We start from the raw sequence: 16,785 nt of genomic DNA, 5'->3' as shown, positions 1-16,785 counted from the left end.
ATATTTATATATATATATATATATTTCTTTTATTGTGCCCAACACTAAGTGCCCACTTCATGCCCACCATGTACAAGCGGTCAACTCATCTATTGTACATGGTGGGCATGAAGTGGGCATATAGTGTTGGGCACCATAAAAGAATTATATATATATATATCGTACAAAAATACTGATTTTAGATTTACTTGCTTAATAGAAATTTGATTTGCCAAAAAATTAATAATAAAAAATAGATAATAATTAATATTGTAAATATAATAATATAGCAATTTTCGATTAAAAATTTGATGTGTCATTGACATAAATTAGAAAGTATAATTTTTTTTAAAAATAATCATGTTATAAAATAGAAATATATCAATATTAATTATATACACATTTTATACGGAGCAATAAACACTTAAAAGTTTGTTTCGGTTCAAATTTATTAGATTTACCATATATACATAAAAATCTCTATTTCAAATTGAACACAGTTGAAATATATAAACAATGCAAATACAAAACCATAAAATAATATATGTGTGTGTGTGGGCACATTAGGTGGCACGATATGTGGACAACATTATCATATATATGTGTGTGAAATATTCAATAATTATTATGTGTGTGTATCATATCACAATTTACCGTTTTTACTGATAAAATTTGAAAACTCTACCATATATACAAGAAAAATATCATTTGATTTGAATACACACGAAATATATAAATAGTGTTCAAATACAAAACCATGATATAATAAGTCAATCAAGATACACATATGACTCATTTATTTTGATAAGATTAGAGTTATCCTTGATTGACACTTCAATCTTGCATTTGGTGTTTAACCTATGATTAGTTCGTTATTACAATCTACCTTCGTATAAAAACAAGGTAGATTCCAGGTTATAATGCATATTTACTGATTTTGGTGTGTATATATATATTTTTTCTTATTGATATTTATCTATTTATAAATGTGAGTGTAATTTACATTTTTTTTTATTTTATTGAGTTCACGCATATATACAATAATAAAATATGACTATTTTATAGGGTTCACGTACATACAACAATAAAATATGATTTCATAGAGAAGTGAAACCAATCATAAAAAAAATCATCATTTTGCTATTAAAAACATAATTATTGCATAAAATATATTGAAATATAAAATCAAATTTATAACTAAAGCAAATGTATGCGAGATTTTTAATTATACTTTTTCTTTCGAAAATATTTGAATTCAAGAACTTTAGTTATCTGAAAAATGTGAATGTTATTAATTCAACAAAATTTTTTGTTATATTTATTTCTCTTATTCTTGCTTTATGAATATATATCATTTTATATCTTTTTTGTTTAATTATTAATTTTTTATTACCTTTAATTTTTTACTTATGTTTTATTAATCTAACACATTTTTTTATCATTTTAATTTTTTAGACTTCATTGACAAAATGGTATCAAGAGACTCCCTCCAAAATAGATAAATTAATATCGTGTTATGAAACTTATTAATTTTGTCATTGAAAATTTAGTGTTAATTTAATTTTTCTTAAATTTCTCATTTCATTTATGGTGAGTTTTTTTTTATCTATATTTATTTTTTGTTAAAAACAATAAGTTACTATATACTTTATGTGAACAATTTTTTTTTCTAATTGTACAATATATAATCCATTTAACCAATTTTTATTTATTTTAATCGTTCAAAATACTTACTAATATCAATAGTTAATTATATAAAATAATGTTCCGTGCATCGCACAGATGAAATACTAGTATGACAAAAACAAGACATCAAACAAAACAACAGAATATATTAAGTGTCAAGAAAGCACAGCACAAACAATAACTAGAACCGCCATTAATCAATCAATCAAATATCAATCATCAATTTTGGGATTGCTTTTCTCTCCTCCCGACGGATAATTGACTACTCACGCTCTTTTTTTGCTCAATTTCTCCTCTTCTTTCGCAGATCTATACTGTACTGTATGTTACCCTTCTGTTTCTCCTCGATTCCAAGGTGGCTTACACTCTTTGCTCGCATTTCTGGTTGATTAATTCACAATTGTGGAGTGATGATTAACTTTTATGTTTCCCAATTTGATTTGATTGATTGGTGACGTTTTCTTTTTAAAAATATTTGCTTTAGACTCCATTTGCTCGTTGAAGGAATCGACACTTAGTGACGCGGGTTCTGTTTGTTGCGGTTTTCATTCGGTGCTGGCTGTGGAGTGGAAACACATACGCCCTTTTCCTAGGGTTAGGAGTTTTTGGCAGGTTCGAGGTGGAAAAGTATTCTTTTTCGTTCCACCTACAATTGAATTCTAGTTCTTGAGGTTTGTGGATTGAATTTTGTGTGCGTTCGTCCTTGTTTTTTTTCCTTGGCTTTTGATGATGCGGTTATTATTTTTTTTTGTTTCTGTTTTCAGGCGAAGTTTGAACTTTTTGGTGTATGATTTGGAGTCCACATTCAAAATGGGACCAATATTGTACATATTGGTGGCATTGCCTTGTACTGTTGGGGCTATCACACTGGCTATTATCCACATTTACAGACATTTATTGAATTATACTGAGCCGACATTCCAGAGATACATTGTCCGGATCATCTTTATGGTTCCAGTAAGTGTTACTGGTGGACTTTTCTGCAAGATGTGTGCTCGTATGTTTGCAATTTTATAAAGTTGAAGTTTTTCTTGATTGGTTGGTCTTGATTCAGTTCTAAAGATTGAATTGTGTGATCACATGCTTATTTATGCCACCATTTGCTATACTTGATTTTTTTAAATCTTAAATCTCACTTATTAATGAAGTACCGGTGAACCACAAAAATTTTGTGCGGGTATGAGATAGCCATCTGATGATGTGCCGGTGTTTAGAATCTGCATGCTTATAATCAATAGATTGATCAGGTGTTGAGTATAGTAGGACTGTAGGAGTATGTTATTCACCTGTTGGTATAACCACAGTAGCAGTGAGATTTAAGGTTACATGCAGTGTCACGTATCTTTTCTGCTCTAAAGTATCTAAGACACTGGAATTTTGGCTTATCATATTCCCTGAAAGAGAGGAAGCTTTATGGTAGGCGAGGTTTACTCTAATAAGAGATAGATGTGGCAGTCAGCTAACAGCTGCTAGACACCATACTGCAGTTGTAAATTTACATATGACCCAGTCATCAAGGATATGACTCATAAAGCATATCTTTGTCCTGTGATGTTTGAAAACAAGCAGACATCCTTTCACAATTGAGGGTCTGTATGTCTTCAAAAAAACCTGTCAGGCGAGAAAGAAAACATTTTTAGGGGACTGACCACGCAAGCAGCTCTGTGAAATATTAAACTAGGTTCTTCTAGGCTATATATATCCTTACTAAAGTTGTTATATTGTACAACTATATTAGGACCACCTTGATTTCAGGAAGGACCTATATTTAGGTTGAATAAAAGCAATAATGTTCTCTGCTAAACGTCATGATCAATCATAAAAGTGAGATTCAAGACCTTAAATAATTTATATGAGGCACGTTAATTTATTCCTTTCACATATGATTCCTTTGTGCCATAGTTATTAGTAGCATAATGTGCATTATGGTACATGAGTATTGTCGAGCCTTTAAGTAGAATGAGGCAGGCGCCTTGTTAAAAAGTGAGGCACTTGGAAGAATAATTTTGTAGAATTAAAATATTCGAAGAGAATGTGTTACCTATAACATATATATATATATATATATATATATATATATATATATGTATTACAAATTATTGAGTGACATCTATGAACAAAGATGAATGACCATTATTTGACCACATTGATGTTAGAAAAGAACTTAGTTTATATAAAACAAAAATATTCTCCACTGAAAATCATAAAGAAATCATAAAGAGTGAAATTCAAGCATCTAAAAGAATTAATGCAAGACAAATTATTTTATCTCAAAAACTTATGTGATTAATTTGTGCCATAGACCATAGTTAGTAGAAACACAATGCGTGAATTAGTATCATTGTGACTGGATGTATTATTAGGTATGTTCCTTATCAGAGTGAGATGCCGTCGAGAATAATTTGGTAAAATTTAAATATCTGAAGAAAATTTTCTCCCATGTAATTAAATATATGCATCTTACAATGAACAAGTATAAAATAAATACTCATTAGTCCATGAATGAAGACCAATATTCCAATGATAACCATGTTGCATTTCACGTTGAATTTACTATCCTGCATCTAATGCGCTCTTTAAAAATGCTGTGAGATTTTATAGCATATCAGGTTTGGGGTTTCAACAGATAAGGCACACGCCTCATTGATAAGCTTAAACGAAACAACTACTCATTTTTGCGTGGATATAGTATATAACCAAAAGTTGTCCTTGTTCATTCCTTATTGTATTTATGCTAACTTGTAAATGATCTTGCAGATGGATTCTCCATATTTAATATGTTGTGTGTGTGTTACAATAATCTTGAAATTGGTTTTCTGGCAGGTGTATGCATTGATGTCTTTTTTGTCACTGGTCTTTAATGAAAGTGCAATTTACTTCAATTCAATCAGAGAAGTGTAAGTTCGGCCATCTTGTTTATGTTTTTGGATTGCATTCAGTAAATGTCACATCTCTCTCTCTCTCATAACAATATTTTGATGCTTTATCCTCATAATGTGATAAGCTCAAACATTTTCCAAGTGATTGGCTGTATCTATTATGTTTTTCCAACAATGAATTTTTTGTCGACTGCTATCTGGTCATCATGAAAAATTGCCTTGGCATGAATCCATGGTGTGCCCCAATATTATTTGTGGGTTGCTGTTCTCATACTAGTGTCTGGTGCTTTAAACATGTGGAAAGTGTGGTTTCTCATGGATAGGGCAGAATCTAATAAATATATAGGATTTTCTAAATACTCTTTCCAGTGACAGACGCTGACCGTTATTGAGCTTGCCTTTGCAACCTGCAATAGATGGACATACTGCATTTACATTGTTAAATTCCATGATTCGTCTGAATTCTGATCAATTGTCGTGGTTCATTCTATATGTTGTTTTAGCTCGAATTGCGCATTTGTTATTCCTTTGTGAATTTGACTAACCCTTTTTTGTGCAGTTATGAAGCTTGGGTCATTTATAATTTCCTATCACTGTGTTTAGCGTGGGTAGGTGGTCCTGGAGCTGTTGTGTTAAGTCTGACTGGAAAAGTTTTGAAGTCTAATTGGTGTTTGATGACGTGTTGTTTCCCCCCAATTCCACTGGACGGGTGAGCCATCTATTCACAAAACTAACAGTTGCCTTGCTGGTGCAATGTGTGGTCCCGTCATGTGATTTTATTTATATATAAACTTTGGGTTTTCCTAACATTATCGATTGTTTGATCATGTTCAACTTGCTTTCAAATTGACTACATTTTAATGCTTATATGTCAACATATTACTTGTCAATGCCTGGAAAACATTTCCGATACTTTTATGGATTATTATTTTTTTTTTTTGCTCTCGTATGAATTTTTTGAGGGATCTTTTGTTGCAAATACGAATTTGTTGCTAAAAAGCTCAAATAGCCTTTTGACTTATCCAATGGAGTTGTGCAACAAAGTGCAGGTGATTTGAAATAAATATTTTACTTTTGTGCTCATCATTTACGTCCTACTCTTTCCCAACAATTAGTGTCAGGATTCAGGTGTCAGACACTTTTAGAAGGCTGATTGCTGATCCTTTACATTACAGAGTTTGAAGATCTGGGTTTAGGATTCTTACTTTTTTAAAATGTGTAGAATTGTAGTAGTTTTGGGAATACTACTGTTGGCTGTATTGCTCCATTGTCATTGTGATACTTGCTTTGGCACTGCTGTTTTGTGTTGTTCTCAAAGTGTTTATTAACGAGTCGTGGAGAATTAGGTGTCTGAGAGACTGAGACATGTTGGTCTTTACTGTATCTCCAATGTGGCAATGTTTTATTAATAGTGATAAGTTGGACGAGTACTTGCTTTGTGGTAGCGTGTGGTCTTGTAAAGCATTTGTATTGATTTTTAATCAATATTTTCCATCAACTACCGTACACATGGATGTTTCACCTCCTGAACTAGTTCTAGTTAACTTACTCAAAATGATTGAATGTGAGTGACACTGTGCAGGCGCTTTATTCGAAGATGTAAACAAGGAGGTTTGCAGTTTGTGATACTCAAGCCCATTCTAGTCACAGTCACCTTTATACTTTATGCGAAAGGGAAATACGAAGATGGGAATTTCAACCCAAGCCAATCATACCTCTACCTTACCATTATCTATACTATCTCTTATTCTGTGGCTCTCTATGCCTTGGCCTTGTTTTATGTGGCTTGCAGAGATTTGCTTCAGCCATTCAATCCAGTTCCCAAGTTTATCATTATCAAGTCTGTAGTTTTTCTTACATACTGGCAGGTAATTTACTGGTAGAAATTAGAATTCCAATGCGTAAAAATGATGTAACTCAGAATTTCACATGCTTTTATTGCCATTTTCGAGGATTACCTTTTTTTATTACTTTCCATCGCCATCCTTTAAATGAAGAAAATGTAGGTTTTCTCCCTTGCAAGGCTCCACTGTTTATAGCTGTAACTTGAATTCGATACTATATTCTTTTGGACTGTTAAGAGCTTTAGGATGGAAATGTGCTTTTAAGATTGTACCTTATATTTGCAGACATGTTTCCATTGTCAGTGTATCGGTCAAACTTGCATGAAATTCATTCCTATGACAAGCCATTATTTTCCAACAACCTGTTAAACTTTGCTAGCGAAAAGAGCTGAGCGGAGATACCTGAGGCAAACGATGAGATGAAATGATTGTTGTATTTACATGAAAACAAAGTCAGTGTGTTGTTTGACACTTAGACCCTCTCTCTCCACCAATTCATGCAATTAACCTCGTGATGTTTTGTAATGTGCTGGCCGTCGCTCTGTGTGTGGTACACGTTGACCAGCAACGACCAGGTACATCAAAATTTTTGTTAATGGCATGAGTGAATGGTGGAGATTGTCTGCACTGGAATATTGATTACTCCTTTATCTGCAATCGAGGGCTTAGTGGCTTTCGCGAGTTTTGCTGTTTTTGCCCACCATGTCATTAAACTTATGTGAATTTGCTGGTTGAAGACTGACTTATGTGCCAGAAACTGCATGTTTTATGAATGCTTTTGCAGGGTGTCTTGGTTTTTCTTGCTGCCAAGTCTGAACTAATAAAAGATACAGAGCAAGCTGCAGAATTTCAAAGTTTCATAATATGTGTTGAAATGCTTATTGCTGCATTTGGTCATCTTTATGCTTTTCCCTATAAAGAATATGCTGGTGCAAATATTGGTGCCAATCATGGCCTCACGGCAAGCCTGGCACATGCTCTGAAACTGAATGACTTTTACCATGATACGGTCCACCAGGTAAAAATTACAACTTGGAGTTAAATGTTTTAGTTTTGATGACGGATTATTCTAATTGATCCCAGCAAACGTCTCTCTTGAATGAGAACTCTCATAATTTATACATTTGATTCAATAACAGTTTGCACCGACCTATCATGATTATGTTCTCTACAACCATAGTAGCGAGGGTGATGATGGAGCAAGAAAGTACAGGGCGCGAACTTTTGTCCCAACAGGTCCAGAAATGGATACAGTTAGGAAAAACAAGCACATGTTTGTAAACAAGTCGGAAGACATACAGTTGACCAGTCCTCGATCTTCCGGTGATACAACTCCTCAAAAGTCTGGTACATCCCATAATCCTGCTAAATCCGAGGCAGTAGGCGCGTCTCTGCTAATGAATGCGTCTAGCACTGTCTCTGCGCCATACGACCTTTCGCTCATTGATATAGACCTATCTCCTCAGAAATCCTTGCAGCCAATGAAAATGTGACGAGTGTCAAAATTTTCAACTTTCCTAAGAGTTCCTTATGTTTTGACATTAGACATTTTTCACTTCCCTTTTACTTGAGTTGCTGATGATAGTAATTGTATATTTAGGTGAACACGTTAGTTACATGAATCAAGGGTTGGTTAGATAATACCAGTTGTTGCCACTTTAATCTCAATTATGGGCTTGTCAATGTCCTATACTTGTGGCCATTAAAGTTGATGAAATTAAATTCAGTTTTAATGTAAAACAAAATTGAAATGGGTGATTATGCTTGGTGGAAGAACTCTCTGTCACAGTTCAATGAAGAAGTCATCGGTTATTATTTATATATTGACATTTAACACAGAACAAGTGAGAAAAACACTGTATATTTTTTTTGCTGGAAAAAAACACACGAGGTTTATTATTATTATTATTATTATTATTATTATTATGGACAAAACATTATTATTATTATTATTATTGTTACTATTATTATTATTATTATTATTATTATTATTATTATTATTATTATTATTATTATTATTATTATTATTATTCATTGCATATTAAAATTTATCAAACAATTATTATTAAATCGTGTTCGGCTTGATTTATTTGAATTTGTGAGGGGATTTCAAATTAAAGCATTGATGAATCTGAAATGATCAGGCTGATAAATTGAAGTTAAATTGAAGAAAAAAATAATTTACTAATATAAGGATATATCAAATGCTTCATTCTAGTTTTGAAGTAAATGGATGCAAATGGATACAACGGATTTTAGATGTGGATAATTTCGAACCAAATGAATACGATTTAAATTTGGATTTGAAATATTTTTTTAAAAAAAATTCAAAAACTATCGACTAACACATCAACTATGTATAAATCATTTAATTGCCCGTTTGCTTTCAGTAGATCTTTCAAAAAATATGTGTTTTTTTAAGTTTGCTTTTAAAAGCACTTTTTAAAGTAAAAACTAAAATAATTTTGTATTTGGATAAATATATTGAAAGCACTTTTTTAAAAAGTTGAATTTAAAAAAAAACATTTGAAAAGTTATAAATACATGCTCTTAAAAAATGACTTATGTTAGCTTAAATAAGTGTTTTTAAAAGCACTTAAAATTTAACCAAACACATTTGAGTTAATAAAAACTTTTTTTTAAAAAAATATTTTTCTCCAGGGGCGGTTCCACTTAGGGGCAAGGGGGGCAGCTGCCCCCCCTTGATTTTTTTAAAAAATTATTAATATATTTTTATATTTTAAAAATAATAATATATGATCATAAATTAGAAACCAAACACAAAATATAAAAGAGGATCAAAAAATTTAAGTTAATCTTTATTGTTTAATGTGTGCAATGTGACCTAAAAATTTGTGGTTTATAATTTTTAAAAAATTGTAGCCCAATCACTAAGTTTTTAAACCTAAACACAATGGGTTTTAAGTTTTTAAACCTAAAAAAAAATTTGTTGAAGCAAAAATTGTTAGCTTACAAGCTTATAAGTTTGTCTTTTATTTTACCAATCGCAACAACTGCATTGAAGAGAAATTTTTTTGCTAAAAATATTTTTACGAATATTAATTAATTATATTGAAATATATATATATATTAGTTTATCGAATGAAGTATTATTAGTTATTTTCAGTATATATCAAGTCATAGGGGTAAATTGTAAATAAAATTTGAAATATAAAAATATTATTAAATTTACTATATTTAACTTTTTTATGTGATGATTAATTATGTGTGTGTATATATATGTGATAATTTATTCTGTTCAGCTGCCCCCTTAAAAAAATTTCTGGATCCGCCCCTATTTTTATCAATTATCTACTAAAACCAAACGAGCTCTAAATTAATCTAAATATTTTCAATTAATCTACCATACATAAATCATTAAAAAATAATATAATAATTTTTTATATGTAAAAGAAAATTTGATGGATCAAATATCAATCCTTCCTGCTTGACCGATAATCCAAATGGGTCAGCCCAACAATTTTTTGAAAGTGAGTCACCCAACTTTTAGCCCACCAAACAATGAAACAGATCTCAACCTTTTCGAGTGATGGGCCTGAAGAGGCCCAACCAAATTTTACATCTCCCTTGAAACAAGACCAAGCTCATGCATACTGTTACCGTGATTTTGGACAGCAAGTGGCGGCGCCGTATCCCCAGCGAGATGGAACTCCATTTCTCCGCCGATTCTCCTCCTCTTGCCGCTATCGCGGCCGCGAAAATTGCCGGTGTGTCTCTCACATCAAATTCTACTCTTGCTCCCGGCTCCACACCAACTCTTGCTCTGTCTAACGGGTTATTTCTTCTCTTTCTTATTGCAATTTTTTTAATTCATCTATGATAATTGCTCGCCCCGCCCGCAGGATCAGACAATATAGAAGTATAATCTATTATTTTTATGATGAATGGCGCCTATTTGTTACTCGCTTTTTCATTCAGGTTAAGGATTGTGTTGGGATTTGGGTTGATATAGAATTGTGTGTGATAGTGAATTTCCTCGTTTGTGTATGTTTTAGTGGTTTAGACTTTTGATTGAGTAGTTTTTTAGTTAATTGTGATCTAGAATTTACTGGATTTTGTTCTTTATTCTTCTCGACAACAAGAACGGACATGGATAATCATTATCATGCTGCAGGGCATACTACCCAAGAAAAATGTATTCATGAATTTATGAATATTTATCTAAAAAAATTCAGTAATTTTTAGTTCAAAATATATTTTTTGAGAAATTATTTTAGGGAAGTGTGGGATATCCTGATCTTTTAAGGGGTAACAGTCCATTTTTTTAACTCATGATTTGGAAACGGGATGCCGATTTGAATGTGGCTGAACAAGTTCTAGATTTAGGTTGTTCATTAAACAAATGCATGGGGGAATATTGAAACAGGATCCAGATTCCAGATTGGAGTCTTTAGTTCTCATTCTCATTCAAATCAGCAGCAAATAATTTAAGTAAATGAGCATGCAATATTGAAGTAGAGATTGTGTATATTATCAAACTAATCCTTTTTTTGTGTTTACAATCATGGTGCTCTGCCATTCTGAAATTTTTTGTGTTCGGTTGTGTTTTGTTTTTATTATGAGCTTTTTACCCATTTTCATATGTTATCTGAAACATACGAAAAAGGAATGGTCCGCACATTCTAACATAATGAATTTTCAGACAGAGGCTGCAAGGAGCTTATGTACTTCTGAAATATGTGGGCAGGACTGCCAGCATTCCTGATTTCTATGAGAGGGATGCTTATCAATCGTGCCAGGTTCCTTTTCTGTGTATTTTGTTTGTTGAATGTGGCTATTTGTTTTAATTTAAGAAAGTAGATATTTGAAACCTGTATTAATCGTTCTTCCAGTTCTTTGGTTGAAAAATAATCTATTCTAACAATTGATTTGCTTTATTCATAGTCATGGGATTTGGTATTGATGATATTTATATATGTGTATCATAGATTGATGAATGGCTTGATTTTGCTCCTATCTTTGGTTCTGGGTCTGAATTTGAGGGGGCGTGCAGCACAGTGGATGAATTTTTGCTGGAACATACTTTCCTAGTAGGCAACAGTCTTTCGATTGCGGATGTAGCAATCTGGGCTGGTCTTGCAGGTGAACTCTTTGATTTGGCTTAATCCGATTTCTGCGAATTTTTGTTAAGTGAATAACCAGGTACTCCAGATGTTTCTCCAATTCTTGTTCCTGACTCCTGATAGGTTTCACGCCTTCTCATTTTTCTCTTTATATTTTATATTGTTCTGTAATTGCCCGTTGTTTTATACGTGGCACTAGCACCTTCATTACTTTTGAATTGAGGATAATTGGCTTTTCTTTTGTTTATATTTTTCTGCATTATGTTTTAATCTATGTTATCATTCACGTGTTTGTGTATACCTTTTGTCTTTCAGGAACTGGTTTGAGATGGGAAAGTTTGAGAAAATCTAAGAAGTACCAAAACCTTGTTCGGTGGTTCAACTCAATCGCTGCTGAATATGATGGTGTGCTAAATGAATTTCTTTCAACCTATATTGGGAAAAGAGGCTCTGGAAAATCAATACCATCTAACTCAAAAGAGCCACAAAGTTCTAGTTCTCAATCCATTTCTAAGGAGAATGGTGTCCATGTGAATGAAACAGCAGGTAGCCGATCCGCCTTTTTGCTGGATCTCCCTGATGCTGAGGTTGGGAAAGTGAAGTTGCGTTTTGCACCCGAACCCAGTGGCTATCTTCATATAGGACATGCCAAAGCAGCATTGTCAAACCAGTATTTTGCTGAGCGGTATAAAGGACAGCTGATTGTAAGATTTGACGACACGAACCCTGACAAAGAAAGTAGTGAGTTTGTGGACAATCTTCTTAAAGATATTGAAACTCTAGGGATCAAATACGATGCTGTGACATACACATCAGACTACTTTCCCCAACTCATGGGAATGGCTGAGAAATTGATCCGTGTGGGTAAGGCCTATGTCGATGATACTCCACGTGAGAAAATGAAGGAGGAAAGGATGAATGGTGTAGAATCAGGATGCAGGAATAACAGTGTGGAGGAGAATCTCAATTTGTGGAATGAAATGATAGCTGGCTCAGAGAGGGGATTAATGTGTTGTCTACGGGGAAAACTGGACATGAATGACCCAAATAAATCACTTCGGGATCCAGTGTATTACCGCTGTAATTTGACTCCTCATCACAGGATCGGATCTGAATACAAATTATATCCAACTTATGACTTTTGTTGTCCATTTGTTGATGCTGTGGAAGGCATTACACACGCTCTTCGATCAAGTGAATACCATGATCGAAATGACCAATATTATAGAATTCAGTCGGATATGGAATTAAGAAGGGTCCGTATATATGAATTTAGTCGGCTGAATATGGTGTACACACTTCTTAGTAAGCGCAAGCTTCTGTGGTTTGTTCTAAATGGCAAGGTTGAGGGATGGGATGATCCTCGATTTCCGACGGTTCAAGGAATAGTGCGTAGGGGCCTGAAGATTGAAGCACTGATACAATTCATCTTGGAACAGGTAAGTGTATTGTTCTCTCTGATGTATAATATACTGCAGGAGCATTTATTGGTTAATGGCAAAACATTAAATGCTGAAACAAATTATTCTTTATACTCGAGCAATCAAACAAGTTTGTGATGATTTTGAGAATGTCTTGTGTGTACATGTTTGCCTGTTTTACCTAAATTCTCATGGCCAAATTTTGTCTAGTGTTATATTGGGCGGGATGGGGGAGTTAATCGCTAGGTGGTCATGCTTGTCACATGACAGCAATATGATAATGGTGCTCATAGTCTTCTTTATGTTTGTCAGGGGGCCTCCAAGAATCTCAATCTCATGGAATGGGACAAACTCTGGGCGATCAATAAGAAGATAATTGATCCTGTATGTCCCAGGTATACTGCTGTGGTTGAAGAGCAACGTGTATTGCTGATTCTAACGGATGGTCCCAGCAATCCCTTCGTGCGAGTTTTACCTAAACACAAGAAATATGAAGGTGCTGGAGAGAAGGCCGTAACTTATTCTAATAAAATATGGATGGACTATGCTGATGCGGAATCGATTGCAGTTGATGAGGAAGTCACTTTAAAGGATTGGGGCAATGCAATTGTGAAGGAAATCAAGAAAGACCAGAACGGCATCATAACTCAGCTCATGGGAGTTTTGAATCTCAAAGGAAATGTCAAGACGACGAAATTGAAACTCACGTGGCTTCCAGATTCCAACGAGCTCATCAGATTAACGCTCGTTGACTTTGACCATCTTATCACAAAGAAAAAGGTGACTTCTCTACTCAGGGCAAGAACGCTTTTGCTTCGTTCTGACTTGAACGGTACTTGTCAATTTTTTGGGTTTGTTCTCTTGTTGCAATTCATTCCTGTTTATGATCACAGTTAGAGGAAGATGAAGATTTCGTTGATTGGGTCAATCCGTGCACGAGGAAGGAGACGCGGGCACTTGGTGAATCTGATATGCGGAACTTGAAGCGTGGAGATATAATACAGCTGGAGAGGAAAGGGTATTACAGATGTGATGTCCCTTTGATTCGGCCTTCAAAATCGATCGTCCTGTTTGCTATTCCAGATGGCAAGCAACAAGCCACGACAAAGTAAAAATTAGGAAAAATATGTTGTTTCTCATCTTTCAGAGCTTCTTATTTTTCGTATCTGTTTATTTACATGATGTTGATCGTGTAGAAAGAAAGATTTGATCTATGAATACGGTCTACCAATGATTTTTGTGGTTATTGTATTGAAAATGTTTTTTGAAATTTCTATTATAATTAAAATGAAATGCGAATAGTTTAAGTGATGTTTTTATCGGGGAGTCATGTTCTTCTTAGTTATACTTATGCCAACATTAACTCATTCATGTGCATAAAGAGACTTATCATTCATTGATTTATTTTTTTTCTACTTGAATTTATTTTTAAAATTTAACGAAAAATATGTGCTAAGGTTCGACCTTTACTTTAAAAAGAATACATAATATTTGTATTTTAGAATTTTATCCATTAAAAAAGTATTATGTAAATTGCTTTCTAGATGCTCTCAATCAATTTCAAAAAGATTGACAAATAATTTCTTTCAATATATATAGGTCACATACTATCATAGTAGGAACAGGTATGACATGTCGAGTATGCAATGTTTATAAGCTAATGAATGACACATTGTTTGCATTTTTCTTCCCTTTTGTGAGCTTAAAATAAATAATCAATAAGATCACTGCTATCAGAACGAACAAACTTTTATTAAGTCATTTGTCCATGCAAGCTAAATACACCAATCTTAAGCCTATTCGGAGTCAAAACTATTAATCATCATCTTATGAATCCGTGGTTGGTTGTCTCCCACAGTCATCAGTAATATTTGTATCCTGAAGCACATAGAATGACCAGCTTTTTTAACAATGAAAAATAGAGATAAATAGCTTTCACAACCAATTAGGAGTTGATCGTCTATTCGTAACATAAATGATCGCAGATTCAGCCAATCACAGTTTTGTTATTTACCTTATACTATAATCATGGATTTTATCTTTAATCCTAAAAAGTTCATCCTTTACTCTTTTCAAGCAACCAATCAATTTGATATTTTTAAATATCAATAATTACCCAATCAACCCCCTTTTTTGTCATACTGCTTTTTCCCAATGTTCTAAAAAGTTTGATTAAGTCTCACTTAATTTTGCTTAAGCTTGAAACTTATCTAAAACGCTTCGCTTCGGCCAAAAGCGATAAAAAAGCGGTCAGACATAGGTTGAATTAGAATCTCACAAAGAATTAATGCATTACACTTGATTTTTTTGAGATAACTAAAATTATTGTTTAAATTAAAAACGTTTTTTTACGCTTAAACTCGCAGTAATCGCGCTTAAATTTAAAAAACTTGAAGTTTGACTCTCACGCTTCGACACGCTTCACGCGTTATAGAACCTTGCCTTTTCCAACAAGCATAACATAACCTACACAAACATATATATCATATGTCAAGTTTGGAAAACAAATTTACCATAAACCATATCACTATTTAAGTGCTCTCAATGTTTAATTTATTATTTGTCTAGGATACCACGTGCTAAACAACAATTCTCTCAAGAACACTGTGCACATTAGATATTAACTAACTAGTCTTTTTGTCCGAAAATTTAAAAAAAAAAACCAAAATTAAATTACCAAAACATGGGGATAAATTATTAAATAATACTTTAAGGAATAAAACAGGTGGTATTGAAGTCAAATATATATTTTTCGTTAAATTTATCGACAAAAACACATTTAAATTAAAATTTTAAAAAAAATACATATCTTAATCTTAAGCAATATAAAGTAATTAAAATTATCTATTACCATGTATCTACATTACTTATAATGTATCTTCCAAAAAAAAAAAACATTACTTATAATGTAAAAAAGACAAAAATATGTTCTTATGTCAATATTACAAAATGAAATGAAATATAATAATGGAACAAGGTATATATATCTATATATATTCAATGAAGTGGGAAAACGCAATCAAGATTAAGACCTCAAGTAATTGGTAATTTTCTTTGGTGCGTAAGTGCAGTCTCTCGATTATTCTCAACAAAGTTACGTTCCCTAATTGATTATTTATACAATCTATGTTTGTTTGGATTATTAGTAATTCTTGTATAAATTTATTTTATCTAATCTTACGTTCTTTTCATCATATTATTTATTCTCTGTTAATTATAATTTTACATCAATCAAATCACTAATTATTCATCTTACATAATCAAATCATTGAATTTAAATTACTATATTACCCCTTATAAATAATATTATTTATATTTTATTTATTTTTTAAAAAATAAAATAATAATTTATCATTTTATATATAATTTAATCAATCAAATCAAATATTATATTCACTATAATTTTGAAAATGTCTTGTGTATGCACATGTTTGCCTGTTTTACCTACATGATCATGGCCAAATTTTGTCTAGTACTGTTATATTGGGCGGGATCAGGGGCGGCTCACTAAGGGGCAAGCCCCACTTAATTTTTTTATTATAAAATTACTATAATATTCTTAAACTTAAAATAAAATTAAAATTATGAACATAAATTAGGGTGAATTGTAATTGTAAAATTATAATTATGAACATGAAATTACATAAATTATGAATAGAAAAAAGTCAAGTCATAAACGATAAATTGTAAGTTAAATTTAAAATATAACAATATTATTTAAATTTCAGTACTATATTTACATTACAACGAGGTAATCAGATTAACGCTCATTGACTTTAAAGCTTATTATATATTTTCCGTATCTGTTTATTTACCTGATGTTGATTGTATAGAAAGATAATTTGATCTATGAATACGGATGATTTTAAAGAAAACCAGATTTTGTAGTTGA

The 16,785-nt window shown here is 32.4% G+C and overlaps 2 protein-coding genes across 2 annotated transcripts; both read left to right on the top strand.

Annotated features, from left to right (window-relative positions):
* The first annotated feature begins 1,854 nt into the window (after positions 1–1,854).
* On the top strand, positions 1,855–8,029 carry LOC140880913 (uncharacterized). The gene is made up of 8 exons (XM_073285777.1): positions 1,855–2,020; positions 2,150–2,336; positions 2,430–2,622; positions 4,489–4,562; positions 5,104–5,253; positions 6,127–6,412; positions 7,173–7,406; positions 7,528–8,029. The coding sequence occupies exons 3-8, from the start codon at positions 2,476–2,478 to the stop codon at positions 7,879–7,881; spliced, it is 1,245 nt and encodes a 414-aa protein (XP_073141878.1). The 5' UTR covers positions 1,855–2,020; positions 2,150–2,336; positions 2,430–2,475; the 3' UTR covers positions 7,882–8,029.
* Positions 8,030–10,016: 1,987 nt separating this feature from the next.
* Positions 10,017–14,210, top strand: LOC140881143 (glutamate--tRNA ligase, cytoplasmic). The gene is made up of 6 exons (XM_073286213.1): positions 10,017–10,183; positions 11,052–11,148; positions 11,338–11,491; positions 11,788–12,911; positions 13,206–13,673; positions 13,787–14,210. Exons 1-6 carry the CDS (start codon positions 10,053–10,055, stop codon positions 14,003–14,005), a joined length of 2,193 nt encoding a protein of 730 aa, XP_073142314.1. The 5' UTR covers positions 10,017–10,052; the 3' UTR covers positions 14,006–14,210.
* The last annotated feature ends 2,575 nt before the right edge of the window (positions 14,211–16,785 follow it).

The sequence above is a fragment of the Henckelia pumila genome, chromosome 2, assembly GCF_033568475.1.
Source record: "Henckelia pumila isolate YLH828 chromosome 2, ASM3356847v2, whole genome shotgun sequence".
Classification (NCBI taxonomy): Eukaryota; Viridiplantae; Streptophyta; class Magnoliopsida; order Lamiales; family Gesneriaceae; genus Henckelia; species Henckelia pumila.
This window is presented reverse-complemented; position numbering and strand designations above follow the sequence as displayed.